General features: G+C 46.7%; 1 protein-coding gene across 2 annotated transcripts in view; it reads left to right on the top strand.

The window, feature by feature from the left end:
* ULK3 (unc-51 like kinase 3) overlaps positions 1-22,698 on the top strand; it is a 532,836-nt gene that overhangs the window by 158,609 nt on the left and 351,529 nt on the right. For both annotated transcript variants that reach the window (XM_069624512.1, XM_069624511.1), the window contains exons 5-6: positions 11,338-11,481; positions 15,842-15,924. In XM_069624512.1, the coding sequence (XP_069480613.1) occupies positions 11,338-11,481; positions 15,842-15,924 (227 nt within the window). The remainder of the gene's footprint in view (positions 1-11,337; positions 11,482-15,841; positions 15,925-22,698) is intronic.

The raw sequence follows: 22,698 nt of genomic DNA, 5'->3' as shown, positions 1-22,698 counted from the left end.
TTTACGGAGGATTCCTGGGGACCCTCTCTCTCCGTGCGCGGGGTCGTTGAGGGTCGTGAGCTGGGCAGCCATTACGGTCCAGAAATAGATGTACTTCCTCAGGAGAATTAAAGAAGTGAGTCTGCTCATTATGTTGTACCCTGAGGCGTGCAGGAAACATCATAGAGTATACGAGTTTCGCCTCTCGGAGTCTTTGTTTGGCGCTAGAGAAGGCTCTTCTCTGGGTCTGTACTGACGACGAGAAGTCGGGATAGATATGAACTCTGTCTCCGTCGTGGTGTAAATCGCCTTTCTCCCTTGCAAGTCTCAGGATGGTGTCACGATCTCTGAAGTTGAGCAGCCTTGCTATGATGACTCTGGGAGGTGCGCCTGGGGCTGGTCTGGAGGACGGGGCCCTGTGGGCTCTCTCTATCATGAACATTTGCGAGAAGGAGTCTCGGTCGAAGAGGGAGAGGCACATAGACTCCACGAAGTCCTCCATTTTCCTTGGGGTGACGCTCTCCCTAATCCCTACAATACGGATGTTGTTTCGCCTAGAACGACCCTCCAGGTCTTCGCATTTGGCCATTGTAGCGGTCATTTGGTGTTCAAGTCGCGTGACTTTGTTGGAGAGGGATGCGGCACCGTCATCGAGGTTTGATATCCTCTGTTCAACGTCATTTAGTCGTTCTGTGTGTGTGTCTAGGCGATGTTGCATCAGATCGACTTTTGAGGATAGACTGTCCAGCTTATTGTCTAGACTCCCTATGCCTGCTTTTAGATCTAAAAGTAGTTCTTTTATTTCCATCGGAAAACTTTCGGATACTGGTTGACTAGAGCTGCATGGTGGTGGGTCATCTTCTTGTTGTGGGTTTGGGGTTTTGGGTGCCGTGTTGCTGTCAAATGTTAGCTTTTTTTGTAGTTTGTCTACCTTGCCCATCTTGGTTGATGTATGTGAGCCTTCCAAGCAAAGAGGGTCGGTGGCGGTTAGGTGGCGTTGGGCTGGTGGACCACCAGTATAATGTCAGGAGGTTTGGGGCAAGGTGGCTCTAGGAGCTTGGACCGGGCCTCGGTGCCCCGTGGACTTCGCCGTGGACCCGGGGGGAGCCCAGCCCTCAGGGTCGTCGCCACTAGCGGTCAGTCGTGCCGGGGACCACGTTTTGGGGGTGTAGCAAGGTGTTTTCGTGGCAAACGGAGATCTTCGGCACGTACCTCAGGTCTTGGTGCTTCGGACGGGTGTCTCGACCTCTACCGCTCGTGTCGTCGCCTCTCGGATCGGTGTGGCCTGGCACGGTAGCCGCGGGGGAGGTCACTCACACTGGTATGTTGCAGTCTGGAGGAGGGGGGGGCCCCTCTGGATCGCTGAGCGGCGCTGGCGAGGTGGTCTCGGGAAGGATGGGCGGCACCCGGTCGCACGCCGGGCCTCCGGCGGCCCCACCAGCTTCGGCCTTGTATCCGGGGCTCCGGCGCTGCGCCAGCAGGCGATGGAGCCGGCCCCGCACTGGGGGGGGCGGCGGCACCCTCCGAGGGCCGCCGGCGCTCGTGGATGACGGATTTCCGAAGGAAGGGATGGTCGCTTCGCGGCCTCTGCTAAGCCGTGCTCCGCCCCCCGGCGTCCGCCCGGCGCTCGGGCCCGTCTCGGCTTCCACGCCGATGTAGTGATGTGGGGTCTTGGGCTGGTCGATTTTCGCCCAGGTTTCGCCGAGGAATGTTCGGAGCGAACAGAAACAGGGAAAAGCCCTCTATCCTCCGATATGTAGCCGGGAACCGCAGGATTCAGCAGGATTTATTGCGGGCAGAGCGGGAGCTCAGGTGAGAGCGGCCATCTTGGTTGGCCCTCTAGCGCCCTCCCTGATGCACTTCTTCTTATGTAAAGTCTTGACAAAGTTAGTAAGTTCAGCAGAAATCACAGTAACTCAAGTGAGCTACTTTGTAGAGAGCACAAGCTGTTCAGTCCAGTGCAGGAGAGTTGATATCAACTCTAAAGTGGAACAAAAGCACTTAGCAAAATAGGAAGCACAATTGATGGCTAAAAGGTGAACCCTCCAAGCCCCACATTACCTCTGATTCGAAGAAAAATGTGCCATTTGGATTCCTCCTTGCTACAGCTTGGCAGACCCTTGTTCCTGGACCTCGGTCGTGTTGATGAAAGGAAGAACGCCTGGGGGGCTCCTGCAGCAGGACTCGGGAGAGGGACTCCTCAGCATTGGATCTCCTTTGTTTCAGCAGCACTTTAGTGTTTTGGCGCCTTTTCCTCTGTGTCCATGAAGAACGAATATCTGTGGTTGGAAGAAGCTTGCTCGCTCGGTCCTGGACTCTGGTGAGGGGACTCTGGATCAAGATTTCCTGTCTCAGTAGCGTCCTCGGGATGCCCACGAAGATTTGGCCGGATTCAGACTTCGCAAGATGATGCACTTGTCAATTGTGCTTCTACAGCTCTGGTGAGGCACAGCAAGTCAGGACTTGCACCAAATGCAAGCTTGTCTCGAGGCTAGTTGGTCCCACCAGCCCAAGAGAGGAAATCATCCCGTACGGCCCTTGAAAGTCGATATGAAAACAGGGTCAGCACAGCTGCAGGACTTCACCAGGCACTTCGCCATCCAGGTGGGTGTGGTGGCATCTAGCCACATCTTCTTCGGATGTTCCTCTCCAGTGGACGACACTGCCTCTAGTCCCAAAATCCTTGCTTTTTATGTGATTACCCATTCATTCACAGCCTATGCTGTTAATCACACAGCAGGGTGGCTGTCCTTTTAGGACAGCCAGCCGGCCAATCAGGACTCATTTCACTCAGGCACATCTAGCTATAAAGGACCGGGAAGTTTCAGGACCCTCCCTCACTTCCTGCCTTTCCATACACACTGGAGCATGGGCGGGCTTCAGGGCTGAAGCCCACCAAAGGCAAAACACACAAAGGACTCAACCTGCAACAACTGACAGAGTAAAATCCCAGAAGAAACAAACAAAAAATGGCAAAAAAAGAAGACAGGCCATTTTGGAAAAATGGTCACCTATGAGTGCTGTACTGCAGCTGAGGGTTCAGCCTGCGGTAAAAATGCACACCCATAGTAAAAATTAAACCACTGCCACCAGCCATTTTTAAGTAGGTTAGTGTAACAAGAAATGTTACATGAGAAGTGGGATAGGGAATTACTAAGTAACTCCCCCACCCGCACTTCACATGGGGTGGTGTGTGCTGGCCCCACAAAGAGAAAAGTAAGACGGGCATCATCTTACTATTCTTAGGAACGGTAGTTCACCCAAGAAAATGTATTTAAACGTTCAGAGAAGTCCAAGGGTCTTTTCAGTGGTACTGCACCTAAGGTGCTTTGGGTCACCATACAAAAAGCAGATGCCTATGGAGTTTGTCAGACTCTATAAAATAGTAGAACGCAAAAATCCTAGTCAGGAAAAACACATAAGAGAGTGAGAAAAAGGTCCCACTTGCTCAGGTGGAAAAAGCCACAAGCCCTAAGTCCAGCAAAAGAGCTGGGGGTCTCTAAGGTTGGATGGAATTAGCACACAAATTAAATTTCTCCCTAACAATTAATCACTGAAATCAAGGATTTGTTGTATGATCTAGATGGAATGGCTGCCGGTAAGGAAACTGATCCCCATTTAAAAGTGCAAGAAAAGGCTATGGGTAACAAGTCCACCTCTGGATCAAACTGTGTGGCCCCTAATTGTGATATTTGAATACTTTTTGTGATCCATTTGTTCCTAGTAGTAGATCTGGGGAGTGCCGAAGAGTAAGTATGATGAAGGAAGATCAATTGGTGCAATTTGAGATGGCCCAAAAATCCAATCATGTGGGCAGTAGAAAATTCACCTTTCAGGTGAACTGTAAACGCCGAGTCATAGGCGATCAATCCTCATATATTGTTGAAATGTATCCCCAGGCATCCGCGATACTCCCTCCTAGCCCTCCTGAGATTATGGATCCCCCTGTTGTCTGTTATGACCAGTTAATTACTAGAACTCCTGCAATAGCTCCCGTAGAGAAGTCGGTACAGATGCCCCCCTCAGGTTATTGAACCTCAAGTTGTGCACGAACTTCCCTTGCACATCCAGTATGAGCCACTTGCCAATTGTACTTCCTATGCTGAACTCGCTGGGGGTGTTGTGGAGGATCCTCCTTGGAAAATTGTGTCTCATAGGAAGCGCAAAAGGCCTTAAAGAGCCCTTCTAAAACAAGGAATGGCTTGTCTTAGTCCATTCTTCTAGTAGGTGTGTCCCATCCCTGATGTTAATCCCGAGACACCTCTGTTCCCTCCTTTTTTAATAAATTTTTCATACAGTTGCTAACCAAATGCTCACTATGCTCACTGAATTCAAGACCATAAAGGAACAGATGGCTTCTTTGGTTAAAAGATTGGGTGAACTCATTATGCATGCCCCCCTTTAAACCCACTAGTAGCAATGTTCAATGTGATTCTGAGTATCTCATTGCTACTAAAAAACCCACAATTATGGGGCCCACTATTCATATTGTGGACAGTAGGCGCCAAGATATTAGCGGAAACCCTCTTATGGCTTTTCCTCAACCCTTGAGCTGTGCAAATGAGGGGAGGTTTACTGGTACTAATCACAAGTATTTACCCCTGTCCGTCCAAAATGTAATCCCCTTGAGCCGTCAACCTAAGCCTCTGAGACAATACCCCCCAAATGGCTGTCGCTGGTATGAGAATAACCTGGATGGTCCCCCTGTATTGATGGCTAATGTGCCTGACACAAATCTTACTCCACTGAGCCGTTAATCCAGGCCTCAGATATTATTTGCAGGCCTGGGATATTCCGGATGTCCCCTCTGTGTTGATGGTAAATGTGCTGAAGCTTCCCCTGAATGCTTATGAATATATTGACAGTTTGAAAAATAAGTGTATTTTTTGGATTTGTCAAACCAGGGGTTGGCTATCCGCTATTAGAAATGACATTTTTCACTGTATCAGAGGGTCCCTACCAAACTCAGACTCTGACTATATAGGTGTGTTTCTTTTGTCCCAATACCTAGTCAATGGTGGTTATTTATTAACTTCAGTTTCTATCCTCCAGAGGCAACCATTATTGGCATTAGACCATTTGAATTCTTTAAATGTCTCATAGCCTCTCCAATCGGGCCAGAGGCCAAAGACCAAATTAGTTGCCTCCATAGTCAATCTCCTGGTTCCCTTGGATGTAAGTGAACTAGGAGATCGAATGATCTCCTGCCAGATCTGGAGTTGGTAGACTGACTGAGCGGGACACCTGCACACTATACAGAGTTCAAAGGTGATTTTAAAATGCTTTCCTGGAACATACCAGTGGTGAATAGACTTTTGGTAGACCCAGGTTGGTGTTCTTATATTCATAGATTTCAAATTGTAATATTACAAGAATCTTGGGCCCGTCATCCTGTCTTTTTACAGGGCTGTCAAATATTCCACTCTGCTGCCACAAAGGGATTGCTTGGCAAACCAAGTGGTGGTTTGTTGATTATGGGTGGATGTTACACTCGGGTGGAAGATCGAAGTTGGGGACACTGGCTCCCCTGATCTGCGATTACTATTAATCTGGATGGCCAAAGATTATTTGCTGTGTCTCTACAATATTTACAATAGGCCAACCCTGGATTTGACAACATTAACCTGCCTCATGAACTTAACTATCAATATGTGTCCTCCAGTTTGCTATCCAGGTTTTACTCTTGTGGTCGGAGATTTCAATGTACAATTTGAACCATTGAAACATCTTATAGATATTTGGGAGAATCAAGACTAGGCATGGAATATTCCCTTTTTAAATGCCTTGGCTGCACCCCGAATTCATTGTCTTGGTATGAATGTAGCCCGGATTATATCTAACATGATTTTGAGGGCTTGTCATGGGTGATGGGCCAAAGATCAACCGGCGAGAAAAACGTTTCATGGCCACAAGGGTGATACTTTGATAGATTACTTACTAATTACTGGGGAAGACTGGGCAAGAATCTGGCATTTTAGGATTGGTGATCGCTTGGAAAGTGACCACTATCCATTAGAGTGTGAAGTTGCAGGAAAATCTGGGGTGGTAGGTAATAGTGCAACCGATTCTCCGACCCAACCTTTGGAGCTCACTGGGCATTCTTGAAAGTCGGTTAGATTGTCTAGTGTGCTAAATCAGGTTGTTAAAACTGATATTTACGCATCAATCCTAGATAACCTCCTCACTATTCGTGACGAACATTCAGGCAATAGTATTGTTATGAAAGAATATATGTAGTTAAGTGTTAACCTGATTCCATCCATTTCCGTCAGTCAGAAAAGAATGCAAATAGGTTAAAACATGAGACAACCTGGTATGATAACGATTGCCAGCAAGTTGTTTGGTAAACTTTTATTCAGCCTTTACAGGATTGGGCAGATCATGCCAATGTGATTAGCCATCTCCTGGCCAGGTTTCGATCGAATAGAGGCACTATGGATCACTGTTTCCTACTATCATGCTTATCCAGAAATAAACAGTACTTAACAAAATGTACCTTTATGCAGCCTTTTTAGATTTGAGGACTGAATTTTTTATGGCAGATTGTTATTGCGTAATGCTCCTATTGAGTTGGTAGCTATTATCTCCTCTCTTTATTCTAACAACAAAGCTAGAGTCCGCTATGGATCGGGTGGGGCGATGACAAAGGAGTTTGATGTCAGCGTGGGGGTTACACAGGGTTGTGCCCTGGCACCACTCTTATTTAACATCTTTGTGCAAGAAATTATTGATGCACTGATGGAAGGGTGCCAGGACTCCTCAAGCCTGGCCACAGACAAATATCCTGCTCTATTCTACGCAGACGATGCTGTGTTACTGGCCACCACCCCCATAGGTTTAAAACAGGCTTTGGCCATCTTTCAAAATAAGTATAAGTCCCTTTTATCTAAAGTTGAACACTGACAAATCTAAAATGATGGTATTCAAGCCCCTCTTCTCGAAAAACAAACCCATGGTCCTAAAAGCTAGCAACATTAATATAGAGCAAGTTGTTCGCTTTGATTATCTCGGTGTGCGCTTCCATGAGAATGGTGGGTGGGGAGCACAGCTCTTGAAATCAGTGATTACCCTGGAGAAATATAGCAGTGGCATTCTGTCCTTTTTTTAATAGCATGGCAGCGGGCCAGTTCACCGGCTCTGGATTCATTTCACAAACACGCCCTCCCAGCTGCGCTTTATGGCGCTGAACTTTGGGGCTTTATAAGCTCCAATAGGATAAGTTCCTGTGAAAAAAAATGTTAACCTATTGTTGTTTCCTCTTAGTGCCACTTCGTTTTTACTCAACCTGGAACTCAACTGTCTACCAGTAGTGTGTCAGTTAACTTTAAACCTGTTTTGCAATGGCTCAGAGTATGGAATACTCTAGGTCTACAAGCGCTTACTCATATATTGGACCTAAATGGGGGAAAGAGTCTAAAATGGTTTGCCCATGTGAAAGCAATTCTCACAAACCTGGATAGATTGGATCTCTGGGAAAATTCACGGGACTTGCATAATCAGGACATCAAGCGCTTCAAAGCATGCAGGAACGTGAGAGCCCAGGAGATCTTAATAATTGACGGTGCTAATCAAAAACTGGGCCCAGAATATTAGGAATCTAAATAAGAGTGTAGTTTTAAAGCATACTCGGACATTGGCTCTCCGCCCTTAGAGAGATCATTGTATTTGCGCTTCAGACTTGGTATACTACCAGTGGCTGCTTGCACTTTATTCTGGAGGGCTGAGGCCTCCGCGATGTGCCTTTTATGCAGTGTTTACATTGGAACCTTGTCACATTTTATGCTGTTATGTGAGAACGCAACATATCTGAGACAAATCTATCTGTGTCCAGTAGTCATAGATTATGGCATTAACAATGTAGCCCAAGCTCTGTTGCTTTTAAGTCAATGTAAGTCTTTAAATGTAATTTTTGCAACTGTACGCCATAAATGTTGGGGACACCATAAATGTTGGGGTTGTGTAGCCTGCAATTTTGCCAATACCAAAATGTGGTTTGAATATGGTACAGTCAGATGGGAACTGAGGGCTCACACAAACTGCAAAAGCATATTTGTTATCTCCATTACTGAGTGCTGCTGCAAGTTGCTGTTTGTGGGTAAAACTGCTCGGCAGGTGAGACAAAGGATCTCAGAGCACTGTTCCTGTATAAGGCATTAGGTGCCTGACAAACCCCTGGTGGACCATTATGCACACTTGGGACACACAGACCAAGATCTGACCTGGTTTGTTTACAAATACTCAAACCACACCCGAGAGGAGGTGATTTAGCAGGCCAACTGCACAATCTTGAACAAGGATGGATATACAAGCTGGATACAGGGAAAGACAGCCTGAATATCGCAGTCGAATGAAACAATCTAATATTCTTTTGAATATGGGTCCCCATCCCCTCATTTTTTTCTTAGCCATGCAGCATAGCAGGGGTATTTCTGAATGATGTAGACAGGGGTTGGCCATGATTGTCCGTGTTTGGGTTCAATCACCATGTCAATACCTCGGCACATTATCAGTATGGACAAAAATCTAGAAATACGACTGTATAGAAACAAGATTGTACACTTGAAAGAACACTCTTCATTGCCAGGGTAATACCACTATAGGATTAGATGCTATCCCGAAATTGATAGATTTGTGGTCCTTAATTGGGGTATGTCAGTTAAAACTGATTCCAAATGGAAGTACACGACTAGAGGGAGGCTTGATGGCCTATAACGCACTGTAATGTGTGATCATGGTACCGACAAGACAAGTGACAATATGTAAAAAAAATGTGTTTAGGATATAAAGTTGGAACTTGTTACTGTAAATCGTATGTTTGGCTTGGGTAGCCCTTGAAAACCCTTAATGGCCTGTAACATACTTTAATGTGTACCATGGTACCGACAAGAGAAAAGTTACAATATGTAAGAAATTTGTTTAAGCTACGATGTTGTAACTTGTTACTGTAAATCGTACATTTTGTGATGGGATTGGGTAGCTCTTTAGAACCCCTCTCGCTGCACAGTACTGACACTAAACCTTGAATAAAGTTTAAAACTAAATCAAAATGACAACAAATGGCAGTACACCAATATACATCGACATAGGGTTTTGATACCCTCCACAGGTTGCCTGTGAAAGTCCATTAGATACCCTGCTGGATTGGGAGTATTAGTTGGCCCTTTGGCGTGATAAGGGACCTGTCCATTCAAAGATGGCAGCCTTTTTTCCCCAGCATCCTAAACATCTGTCTGTTGGGGCTGGTTACTTGGCAACACACTAAGACGAGCTGCACTGGCAGACTTCGGATTAACACGCGGGTTTAATTCCAGTGAGTTGACACGTAATTGTGGCTCCCTTTGAGGCATGGGTTGCACATGATAGAGACCATATCACTTAATTGGTCAAACGTGGTGATCCCTAGTTCTGGCTTTTCCTCCATTCTGAAGAAAGATCAAGGAACTAAGGGTAGATGGCGTTGGAATCCTTCCTTCAAAGGGCTCGCAGATTTATGCACACTGCTACTGCAGCGTGTATCCCACCCTGGGAACCGGCTGGAGGAAGTGGCACACATAAAGCCACACACAATGGTAGGTTGGTCCATTACGCTCCGCAGAGACTTTGATCTCATTGTACCACACTCGGCTGGACACCGGGACATATGGCCCCATACTCACCTGATATGGTTCACCCAAGGAATGGGGCAATTCAGTTTCTTCCACCCATGAAAGGCGTATACAGGTCCTGCCTTATGTTTGGATGTTGTCTATTTGTAGGTTCCGCAGCATAGGCATGCCGGGCTCAATTAAGGAGCGGAGAAGAAGACATCCGTTCCGAGAAGGATTATCCTTCATTGTGTAGGTAAGCTCCAGTCATATGGACTAAGAGGGGCCTGAGAATATTGATATTCCATAGGTACTGATATACACTCTATATTAATTTATAGGCAGTGTTCCTTAGGTCTGGATACCATCAGACCACATCCATACAGGTGGGCTATCAGCTCCCCCCGCTTGAGACCGGGCAACTAGCAAAGGTAGGAATCTCTTTCAGCTCATTTGATGACATACATGAATTACCCTTGATGCATTGAACCCTCCTATATGAATTTACATGTCACTCCACACTCACTATTAATGCACACATATATGTCTTTTTTTTTTCTTTAGACACAAAATACACATTTGTGTATAAAAAATTGAGCACGTCCTGACGAAGGCTACACATCCGAGGAACCAGTTTTGGTTCATGAGACACACTGTTGACTTCAACTGTAGCAACAATCGACACTGCAAGCAAAGGGAAGGTCTAGCAAAAACAAGAGTTCAAAGTTATCCTGGACTCAGTCAGGTTTTTTTTTTTACAAATCGCACTGATAGGGGTGATCTATGTTACTCGTAGATCCAAAATTTGCACAACCAGGGTTTTTTGTGTCTGAGAATGAAATGAGATGTTATTGTTCATTGTAAAAATGTGTACGAAGGCCCAAAGCTGGGTCATAGAATGTGTATATATGAATTGTTTTTAAAGAAAAGTTGCTCTGTTGCATGAATTCAAATATATTTTGTGGAATAAAGTGAAAAAGTAAATACCAGAAATATACTGTATTTATTGATGTGACAAAAAAGCCTTGGTCATTCGTACTTTAAACATAGAGCTTGGTGGGACATTCTTTTATTTTGGTACCACAGTACTATTATTGTTTGGGTTACTTCTGTACTAATTTGCACCCTGCCTGAGGAGGAGTATAGCCTACTCTTGGCTGCCATGCCACAAATGGTAAAGGAGTTATGCTTGTCAGGCTCCGACTGTTTCACCTTTGATAGGAATCACTTCTGGTTTAGTATTAGTGTGGGGCCGAGTAGCCCCTGTGGTCAATAATCATACCTGTACTCCTGCAGAGGAGTATTCATGTCGCTGCACTCCCTTCTTCACTCTCTCTTTAGATTGTGTTTTTAAAAAATGTAGGCACCCTTTATTTATAATGCTGTCCTTGTTTTACAGGTCTCCGCTGTTTGCTCTGATTATGGTTTCCCTCCATCCAGATTGTGAATGTTCTGCCCTTGAATCTTTCTTTTTAGATTATGAGCTCCCCCACCTCTCCTCTTGCACCTCAGCTTTAGCTTTCCCCCCTCCTCTTCCCCCTTTAATTTGGGGATTCCTGGCCTCCCATTTCTCTACTGTGTTTGAAGGGTCCCTCTGTTCTGTTTCATGTCATGGTGTGTTCATTCTCTGTAGATTGTGTTCCGTCTCCTCAAAATATGGTTCCTGTCAAATGGTGGATTAAGTCTCCTTGAATGGAATCCTTTACTCAGGTTATGTGTTCTATCCCATTAAAGTGTGGATAACCACACATTTTTCTTGCCTCATTTTCTTCAGATTTTGGGTTTGCCAAGCACATGTCCCCATGGGATGAGCAGCAGGTGTTGAGGGGATCTCCACTATACATGGCGCCGGAGATTGTGTGCAGCCGGCAGTATGATGCCCGTGTGGATCTGTGGTCTGTGGGGGTCATTCTTTATGGTGAGTTGGTGCATTGCAGCCAGATTTGTCCCTGTTTTCTTACCTTTGATACGTTTCTCTCTTAAGAAGAATCTTAAGACGTCTGGCCAGAAACCCGAGATATTGCTTGGGCAAAGGGGGCATTTTGTCTGGGTACTTGTGCACAGTACTGCATCCGCACTGCTTTGCTCTCACAGCTTATGATTTTTGCCCCATCACTAGGTAATTGAAATGTCCTTTGCGTGGTTACAGAGTTCAGCTAGATATGGAGGTGTTATGGAGCTTCTCACCCCAAAACATATTTTTATTTTGCTGGGAAAGTATATCTGGGGATGCTCTTAGTGTATTTTGTATGGCTTCCCTACTGTGACTCCACTGCTGGGAATTTAAAGACTGATCTTCCGTTAGGAGTGTGACTGAGAGGAAAATGCTGATGTCTGCTCTGATTGACCACTATGCCAGTAATTAGTTCTATGTGTGCACCCTCTCTTTGTCTCGATTCTTTGCTCATTTTACCATATCCTGCATAACATTCCCAGAATGAAACTTGTTGGTTACAAAACAGGACTCCATGACGGTGCCACTAGTGACTTGCGGCGGCTATGCAGCAATAGTCACTGGTAAAGATCAGCCTTGGCTAAACGTACACACATTTAAAGGGCTGGCAACTAGGTAGAAGTCGTGCCATATAAGGCCAGTTATATTACATGATCCTGGTTTAAATCAAAGAAATTGGTGCTCAGGACTACCATCAAGTTGGTTTCATCATGGTCCTTCACCTTGCCAATGCCCCTCCACATGAACACAGATATTGGAACAAGGTCAAGGTACTACTCGACCTGGCTGAAGCCCTGCTATGCACACTCCCGGCACCCCGACTTCAGATAGACCCCTACCTATCGAATCTTTTGACTCCGGGCTCAACGACTCACTCCTCCCTCTCACCCCGCTGCTACCCACAAAGGATCTAGCCCCAAATGGTTCACGCCCCACCTGAAGACTTTCAAAACCCATAATCACTCCCTCAAACACAAATGTCGAGCAGCAAAAACCCCTGTTAGCCTTGTTTGCCAACCATCACCGTAACGACATATCTGACATCCGAAAGGCCAAAAAAGCATACTACATCAAAAGAATCATGGACTGTCTCAACAGCAGGAAAGAGCTCCACAGGATCATCTTGGAATTCGTGAAGCCCCCCTGCACGGTTGCCCTGACCACGTCCTCTCAAACGCTCTGCAACTCCCTCTCCCAATACGTCCACGACACAGCGCTAGACAGGACGGCCACCCTTATTGCCAAACATTCCAGCCTCTCCCAATACCCAACTCCTGCTCCTCAAGATTCCACCATCCCCGCCCTCATAGCACCAACCTTCAACCTCATCTCGAGCGAGGAGTTCCTCAAACTACAGTGTCAGACCTTCCGGGTCCCCCACTTGACCGTTGTCCCGCCTCGCTCAAAGAAATCTTCCCCTCCACCTGAGCAGGAGAATGGGCGAAGTCCATACTCAATGCCTCCCTAACCTCTGGAATCTTCCCCGAACTCTTTAAAGTAGCACAGGATAAACCCCTTTTGAAAAAAGCATGTCTCGACCCCCTCCGGGCAATCAACTACAGGCCCATCTCCAACACTCCATTACTCGCGAAACTCGTCGACCGTGCATACTCTCAACTCAATCTCATTGCAAAATCCAACAACCTACTAGACCACGCTGAATCAAGCTTCCGGCTGCGCCATGGAACAGAAACAACACAGATCTCAATCTGGGATGACCTCAAAGTCTCAGCAGACTCTGAAGGATGCGCTACACTGGTTGTCCTTGAGCTCTCAGCAGCTTTTGGCACCATTAACCACTCAATCCTCCTTGACCGACCCCGCTCCCTAGGAATCCGAGACTCGGCACTGTACTGGATCGCCTCGTTCCTCAACAACAGGAAACAAAGCACTTTCCTCCCCCCTTTTCTCTCCACTGCACGCCCTGTGAACACCAGAGTACCCAAAGTCTCTTTCCTTTCTCCTCTCCTTTTCAACCTCTACATGACCTCTCTGCTGGGGATCATCCACGCACACAACCTCACCTGCTATAACTACTCTGATGACACGCAAATTATCCTAAGAATCCCCAAAACTAACTCCATTCCAAGACCCGACCTAGCAGCTTGCCTCAGAGATATATACCTATGGATGACAAGAAACCACCTCCTCCTGAACCCATGGGAAACACAAATAATGGTGTGCACCAACACAGCTCTACTCCCGCAACCACTCTCCTGGCCCCCAACATCGGCACTCTTCCCCCCTCCTCCCCACCTTCAACACAGTCAAAATCCTTGGCTGCACAATGGACTCTGGCCTAACCCTGTCCCACCAGAACAGTAATGTATCCAAATCCTGTCACTACCACCTCAGGCTTCTGAGACGCATCTTCCCTTACCTCACCTATCCCAACAGACTGGCTGCTATTATGTCCATTGTCATGTCCAGATTGCACTATGCAAACTCACTCTACCTGAGTGCACCGGCCTACTAACTTAACGAACTCCAAAGAATCCAAAATGTGGTTCCCTATTGGACGAAGGGTCACTTTCAAAATCCTATGCATCACCCACCAAGCAGTGTTCAAGCCCGGCCCGCCATACCTACAAGAGAGGCTTATCCCCTACCTCCCAACACGCACCCTAAGGTCAAGCATGGCCCTGCTGCTAGTAATTCCAGCCACCAATTCAGCCAGGATGGTAGGGTCCACCTACTCTACCTTGGCTCCAACTCTGTGGAACTCACGGTCTCCCAACATACGGTACAAACAGGAGTACATGGCCTTCCCCTAAGCATTGAAAACCTGGCTTTTTCCCTAAACCATGAAAGAGACCACCTATGGCCGCAAAACCCTCTGCCAATGGCAAGAACTCAGCTAGAATGGCATTATCTCGATATAATCCACCCCCTAAAACCAGGAGATGTCTGTTTGTACATATCAACCTGGAAACTAGAGCTCAACTGCACCCATAACCGAGCTTGATTATTATCTTCCCACAGGGAAGCACAGCGCTATCACTCCAGGAGATGCCAACCACTGACATGCAAGCCCATCTGGAGATTCCTGTGCACCACTGCGTTCCTGAAACGTAATTTAGCTCCCAAGACAGCTAAAATGCGATTGGACCCACTCCTGTCAAACTTTACCCACCTGGTAATCAGCACGCAGAGCCACCGTGGCGGGTCCCCTGTCAGCCTAGCTCGGTTGACCATGCTCCTGGTAACCCATGCCAAGCTCTGCCTATCTGGAATCGACACACAGTGCTACTCCTGCATAGCCCCATAACCCATGTGTTTTTGGGCATTGCGTTGGGTCATATCTGCACATGGAGGTATATGCTCAGGTTGGGCAGCCCTGGCCTACCCAGGAGTGAGGCCAGGCACCCCTACACTCGAGGTGCTATAGCGACTATGCTTGGTTGGACTCTGGAGCATTATACAGTAACCACAGACGTGTCGAGTATTTACCCGGCCACCTGCTTTGGACTATGACCAAGGTCCCTGAAAATGTGCCCTCTGACACTTACAACAGAGCTTCTGAAAGAGGGGACGTCCAGCCGGGAAACGCAACATACTCTGCACCAGCCAGAGAATCTATCTCGTAGATCCACTGCGGCGAACCCCTAGGACAGTTCGCGGCTGACTCATCAGGTTCCAGAAAGTAGCCACGAACAGGGGCCACCTACCAGTAAGCACAGACACTCGCTCTTACCAATATGATGCTCATTCTCCACTTTACACCAACAGACAATAGAACGCAGCTATACCCCTCGATTAATTCGGCCTAGCTGCACACATGCCTACACTACTCTTTGTACACCTCAACAGTCTGCTAGAACGCAGCAATACCCCAGGACAAAATCGGCCTAGCCGCACATATAATCTCTCACACAGGCCCCACAGTAGGCAGAATGCAGACTCGGAGCTCACCCTCCTTGCTGCACACATTCCACTGATCTCTCACAACCACCCCACCACACTCCGCATTCAAATGCAGTCACCTCTGCACAGCCGCACTGGCTGCACACATACCGAGTGCACCCTAGCACTATATGCTACTCTACTCTCTCCACTGACCTGGACTACGGTCCCCAAGGACATTCAACTCGCAGTGCTTTGAGATCATACCAATGATATACAAGGCGCTATACAAATGCACAACATGACATATTTCTTTATGAATAAACTTTATTTTTCATACCCTCAACTCCCCCTTTGGAATTCTTGTGACGGGACTTAGAAAGTTTAAACAGGGACAAATAATATTATGAAAAACTCAGGCTATTTATTTAGTATCACTGATGCACCTGCTCTCACTAACTAATTTGCTCTCCTCCTTCAGAGGCTCTGTTTGGACGACCCCCGTTTGCCTCCAAATCCTTCACTGAGCTGGAGGAAAAGATTCGCAGCAACCGTGTAATTGAGGTGAGTCGTGAGTAATTCCAGCACTGCAGGGTGAAAAGATAGGCTTTTGAGTAATGCAAGCAGAGCAAAGAGGGAGACATATGACTATTGCTAATAGTGCAGGGAGAGGAGAAGGGAGAGGCCAGTTAGTAATGCCAGAATTGCAGGGTGAAAGAAAAACTAGTGATTAATGCTAGCAGTGTGGGATGAAATGAGGGGCTTGTGAATAATGACAGCAGTGTAGGGTGAAGAGCGAGGCTTTTGAGGAACACTAGCAGCTCAAGGTGAATAAGAAAAGATTGAGAGTAATGACAGCAGTCTAGGGTGATCAGAGGTGTGCACATATTGCCAACAGACTAAGGAGAGAGCCTAATGACTAACACTAACCGTGACACAGGGTAAGTGAAGAGAGGGGCCTTTTGAATAGTGCCTTCACTAAGGGGTGAAGATGAAGGTATGTGAGTAATCCCAGCAACGTAACGTGAAGAGGGAGATTTGTACATTATTCCTGGAGGAGTGTGTGAATGTAATGACTAAGGGATATTGTGACAAGAGGCTTGTGAGTAAATACAGCAGTACTGGGTATAGATAGAGGCTTGTGATTAATGCCAGCGGTGCAGGATAAAAAGAGAGCCCTGTGAGCAATGTCAGCAGTTCACGTTGCATCGAGGGGCCTGTGAAAAATGCCAGCAGCGCAAAGTGAAGTGGGAGGTTTGTGAGTAATGCCTGGATTTCAGGGTCTGAAGAGGGTCTGAGTAATCACTTCTGGGTAGGGTGGATAGAGGCGTAAACGTACTTCTGCAGCACTGGGTAAAGAGATGCTTTTAAGTAATGCTAGCAGTGCATGATGAAGAGAGTAGAGAGTGATGTCTGCAATAATGGGTGAAGTGGAAGGCTTGTCAGTAATGCCAGGAAAACCAGTCAAAGAGCAAAGCTTGTGAGTAATTCTAGGAGTGCAGGATTAAAAGGGAGGCATGTGAGAAATACCAGCAGCACTGTGTGGAGGGAGAGGATTGTGAGTAATAGGAGCATCGGATGAAGAGGCCGAGGGGTCAACAAATGACTTAAATCAATTCTGAGTTCTCTAGCCTCTTTATTATGGATATCTCAGTGCATTTGGGTCTCTTCACCAATCTTGACTGCCTTTAAAACTTCAGTTCTGAGTCGGGCCCACCCTTTCTAGGTCACTACCTCCACTCTGCATAGATCAGCCACTCGCAGCCTTTGGGATTTTATTGTGCTCCCAAGCACTTCTTTCTTGGCTTGCACAGGATTCGTCTGGATGTCCAGATGATCCTCTTGCACTCTCGCTGCTATCTTGTGCCACCAACCTGGCATCCTTCGATCCTCTTGATGTGGGTCATGCATAAGACTCTTTAGGACAGTTTGATCCTATGGTGCTTTAACATTCCTTGCAAATCGGGTTCTAAATGGCCTCTTCTAATCTCCAGACATTACTAGCCTTTAACTTTACTACTCCCTTTGCAAGACTTGCCTCGCCCCCTTGGAGTACTACCTGCTCCATTAGCTCCTGAGGATCCTCTTGGCCCAATTCTTCCACAGCACTCCACCTACCGCCTTCCTCCTGATGTACACTTTACTCCTCTCCTCCCTCTTGCACTGTCCTTCCTCCTCTTTCAGGTGTGTTTTGTCAGTCTTTTCCTTTCTCCTGCGGCAACCTCTCTCCTCTCCGTCTCTCTCGCTCTCCCTCTCTCTGTCCCTCTCTCTCTCTCTCTCTCTCTCTCTCTCTCTCTCTCTCTCTCTGTCTGTCTCTTCCTCCCTTGATCCTTGATGTTCTTCCTCCTCTCCTCCTCTATCTGTTTATATCTCTCCTTCTCTGCCCCTCCCTCATCTCTCAATGTCCTTCCTTTCTCCCTTGCCCTTTTATTTCTCTTGATGTTTCTCCTCCTCTCTTTTCCTCAACTTGCTGCTATTCCCCCTCTGCCGCCCTCAAACCACTGTGTTCGCTACCTCATCCCTCCTCTCTCTCATTTGCCTGACTCCCTGTTCTCGTTTCAAGTCCTAGCTCCCATGCTCCCTCGCTGATCAGGCTTCTTTTTATATCCTTCCCAGACTGTATTTTTTAAGGTACAATGGGCCTCATTACAAGCATGGCGGTCCGGGAACTACTGTACCGGTAAGCATGCCGGTATTGTAGTTCCCGGACTGCCATACTACGAGCTGTGCTCATGGGTGCCTGTCAGCCCGCCAGGTCTGGCGGGCAGAGCAGCACCCGTGAACACAGCACGTCAGATGCACCGGCGCAATTTCGGAATGGTGCCGGTGCATCCAACATCCCATTCCCATTCAGCCCTATGGGGCCGAATGGGGATGGGTAGTCCCTTATTGCTGGCACCCGCGAATGGGCAATTACCGGGTCCGCCGACCTTGGCATGTTCTGGTTCTTGCTCATTCACGGGTGACGGTAAAAAAGCAAATCCAGTTACCGCCAGAGTTGTAATGAGGCCCAATGTGTCTGTGTGCAACAATCAGGAGCGGGCCCACTGATTGACAGTCTCCTAATTGGTCTTCAATTTCTCATGTGACCTTGCGTGGTCTGCGGAGCAGGCAGCAGCTTTTGCACTAAGAACTTAAAAGGGTGGTCCACCATCTTGGAGTCAGGCAGTCTCATCTCCATGGCCCACCAAACCCAGGATGCCACCTGTGTTCTCCCCTGTCCTGTTTCTTGGGCTGCAAGCGTCTCGCCAATGCAGGGATGCCTTGCAGTGGGCTTCACTCGCTATTATGACAAATCTGATGTGATATTTGTAACACACCTGTAAACAAGTGTTTCTGGATCTGGATATTTCGTCGCTTCTCCCCAGAGGGGGACCACCCCCTTTAAGACTAGGGGGAGGTGAGCATGCTATGCAAGACCCTCCCTAGGGGGCTGTGCAAGGGAGACCTCACTGGGAGTGTCTCCCATCTTGGGAACAAAGGCTCTAATTTCAGCATGGAACTCCCAGTCCAAACCACCCTTTCTGCATATGTGGATGTCAGAAAGACTGTTCCATTCTCTGTTAGAACTATAATTTACAAAGATACTTCTTTGACTCTATTGGCTCCAGGTAATAGTGAGCCTCGCCTGAGTGCTATGATCAAGGAAGACGGACATCATTTCATTCATTCCAATGACGTGTATAAGAAGAGAGCAGACTGTGAATGGAGTGGGAACGTCCACGGTGGGAAGAGAGAAAGTGCAACACAGATGCAAGCCCTTGTATCATCGACGTCCTAGAAGGGCAGAACCATGTCAAGCCACGGAGCCAGCAGTGATGTGCAAAGCGAGAAACCCCCTAGCTGGAGGCTGGATGGCTGGTACCTTTACTGAGCAAGAGGCTCCGGTCAAGGGGAAAGGGAGGATGGAAAGACAACACGCCGAGACCAGAGCAAAGGGAGGAGCCTGAATCCTGAGCTCCTAATGATAAGCGCCTTTCCTGCCACAAGAGGTACCGACAGGGAAAGAGACGCTACGGATGTCTGGAGACAAGCTAGATCTACGACTGTGACTGCAGGTTTCTAGGAGCACCAACGAAATGAATGCAGGTATGAAAAACAAAGCTACTGTAATGGGCACCTGGCCCCACTATTCCAGAGAGCAAGAAACGCAAACGGAATCATTTACGGTTGGAATAGCCACCATGAATGAACAGTTAAGAGAATGTGATGGGCACACAGCCCCACTAAATGAGAGTGGAAAAGATATCGATAATGTATACTAAAGCTGAAATACCTGACAAGATTATCAAGAAAGCACAGACCTAGATCCTATGTAAACGCAGTAAATGGAAGTTGAATACTCTGTAACATGGACAGCAAAGTGAATGAAATTACGGGGCAGCTGTATTAACCAAATGGGCAGGGGCCATAAGCTAAATTTTGTACTGAGAAATAAGACATTTATCACAAAGCTACCAGACTTTCGAAAGTCCCAACGCTACAAAGGTGGGAAAGAAACAAGTGTATTTTCAAGTCATCCTGGAGGGATTGGGACATTTAAAAATAAGAACAGTTTCCTTACTAAATGGAGAGGGAAACCTAGACAGACGATTATTGCTAATTTTCCAAAAGGATTTGATACTCGAGCTGTGAAGACAATCTGCAAGAACTTTTAGACTGAGAACAAGTCACCTAAAAGTGGGCCAGGCAGAGGTCCATACCGAGGCTTTCGTACAAGCCTCCCTTTTCTTTTAGTTAGGTATTTTTCCAAAGTGGTAGGGTCAGTTATTTGCTTAGGATTCGGACGGAAGACTTTTGACTTGGACCTGACGTGCACCCTTAGTTTTAATTCGGTTTGGTAGGGTTACTTCCCTCATAGCGATAGGGTTAGTTAGGTGTTTTGGTTTTTATTTAGATAAAACTAGTGAAACATGACAACATGCAGGCCTCGTCCTTCTGGTTCACCACACTGTGTTCTTCATGTGTCACACAATAGTATTTCTCTACTGTGCAATATGCATCTCACAGATTCACTTCTGAAGCCCTACCTATTACTCTTAAAACTGCATGCTACATCTCGGGTTTGTGGATCATGGTGCCAGTTCCTGGTGTCCCTGGGGGATAAGGCACACAAGGTTAGGGATTGGGTGGAGACTGCGGGACCCTCTTTATACTGCCTCTGAGGCCAACATTACAGAGCAGGTTGTAAACCCGCCGCGTGGGGCACCAGCAACCCATCCCCTAGCCTCCCTGAAAATACATTTGTGTAATGCCAGAAGCAGAGGATAAAGAAGTGAAGTTGCCGGAGTGCACAATCTATAAATGGCTTGAGAGTAATGGCATGAGGGCAGGTTAGAGAGGCTTGATAGAATGCATTGGCTGGAGATCGATGGATGATAGAAGTGCTTCAAGCTTAGAACAGGGCAAGAGACCTGGAAATAATCAATGGAAGACCTGTGGGTAGGAGGCAAAGTAGTGAACCCTGGAAAGCAGAGTGAAGTGCCTTTGGAGTCATTTCTGGATCACAGAGAGGAGAGAAGCTCAGGAGCAATGCATGGACTACATTCTTTTGGGAGAGGACTGATAGGTCAACAAAGGGTGGGGGAGAGATGTTTTAGATTAATTATCAGAGTGCATTGGAAGTGAGGCTTGGAAGTTAACCTGTAGCACAGAGTTTGTAGAACAGCTTGAAAGTAATGCTTTTAGCACAGGATGGGGCTAATGCCTTAAGCTCATTTTGGGAGTCTGACTATCGGATTGACTATCCTCGGTTTCTGAAACATCGGGAGAACAGAAGCCCTTTTGCTCACTGCCTGATAGACTATTGTTACAGGACATGCTCCTTGGGTTCTGATATCCATGTAAAGGGCAAAGACATTCTGCCACAGCAGGATACTCCACCAGAAGGCCACATTTGGTTTTGTGTGACAAAGACCCCTGCCTCCTCCTTGGAACCTCCAGTGTGGTTGCAGGGCACCTCTCCCAAGCAACCATTGGATTGGCTAGCGTCATATAGAGAAGATCCCCTTATCACCCGCACTTAGCCCCCTGTCTCATGGCAGAGTACAGTCACAGGAGAAAGCTATATGGATCCTGTCCACAGGTGAAGCTAGCTACAGGTCCTACAAGACGGGTCCAAAGTCCCTGAGAAGGCAAACAAACATATTGATTCATTGGCAATCCACTTTACACACAAGAAATTCTTAACACACATGTTGCCAGGTATAGCATGGTAGAATATAATCCACTTTTCCCTGTGGCCAAAGTTCCAACACATGAGACAGTGTTGTCAGTTTGAAGTTTTCCCACAGCATTTCTACTTTTTTTTTAAGATGAACAAAATAACAGTATAACGCAACCATTAATACGCAGAACAGGAACTGTGTAAGGAAAACTAATAACACCCACATTCTTTAACAGTACTTGCAATAAAAATAAATAAAACAAGGAGGGTGTGGGGGGCTATAATGAATAAGGAAACAAGGGAGGAATGGGATAATGGCAGTAATGGGGAAATTGAGAGATATCACACATATAAGTAATTAAACATATTCCAGACTGCATGGTATTTCTTCATTCTCTTCATCCGTTGATAACTTGTTTTCTCTCTGTATGATAGGATAGACAGATCTTGTAACCAGCCATCGGCTGTTGGTTTTGTGTCACTTTTCCAATACTTTAAAACCTGCTTTTTCACTATCAATAACGCTCTGTATGCCCAGTAGATTTAATGAACAGACAATGGGATACTTAATGGGAACAACCCTAATACAAACATAAGAGGGGAATGAGGAAGTGACTGATCCACTACCAATTCCAGTCGCCTCAAGATTGCCTCCCAAAAGCTTGCGACCTTAATACAAGACCAAAACATATGCAAGTAATTGCCAACCTCCCCCTTGCAGTTCCAACATGTGTCAATCTGTATCAGTCTACATTGCTTAATTCTTAAATGCGTCCAATAAAGACCGTGATTATTTCTCTGTTGGGTGAACCACATGTTCAAGTCAACCTTATACCTCGAGGGCCTTGCACAGATTCTACTCTAATCTCTATCAGTATTTCCAAATTCAATTCCAATGACCATATAGCCCTACCACCCACCGCAGGAGTCATACTACGTGTTTGTGTCAGCAGTTTATAAATGGAGGAGGTCGAAAGTGGGGAGTTCTAGAAAATGTATCAACGGCGGGAGATCTTGCAACACAGCATTCAATGGTGTCAATGCATTCGTAACTACGTCACAGAGAATTTGATAGCGACCAGCCTCAGAGGCTCCCAGCTTGTATTTGAATTTAAGAAAATCAAACAAGAGCATAGAGATACCATCATGTATTTACCCCAGGTGCCAGGTGC

The sequence above is a fragment of the Ambystoma mexicanum genome, chromosome 11 (genome assembly GCF_040938575.1).
Source record: "Ambystoma mexicanum isolate Mex_15411 chromosome 11, UKY_AmexF1_1, whole genome shotgun sequence".
Taxonomy (NCBI): domain Eukaryota; kingdom Metazoa; phylum Chordata; class Amphibia; order Caudata; family Ambystomatidae; genus Ambystoma; species Ambystoma mexicanum.
The sequence above is the reverse complement of the archived record's forward strand: the minus strand, read 5'-3'. Positions and strand labels throughout refer to the sequence as shown.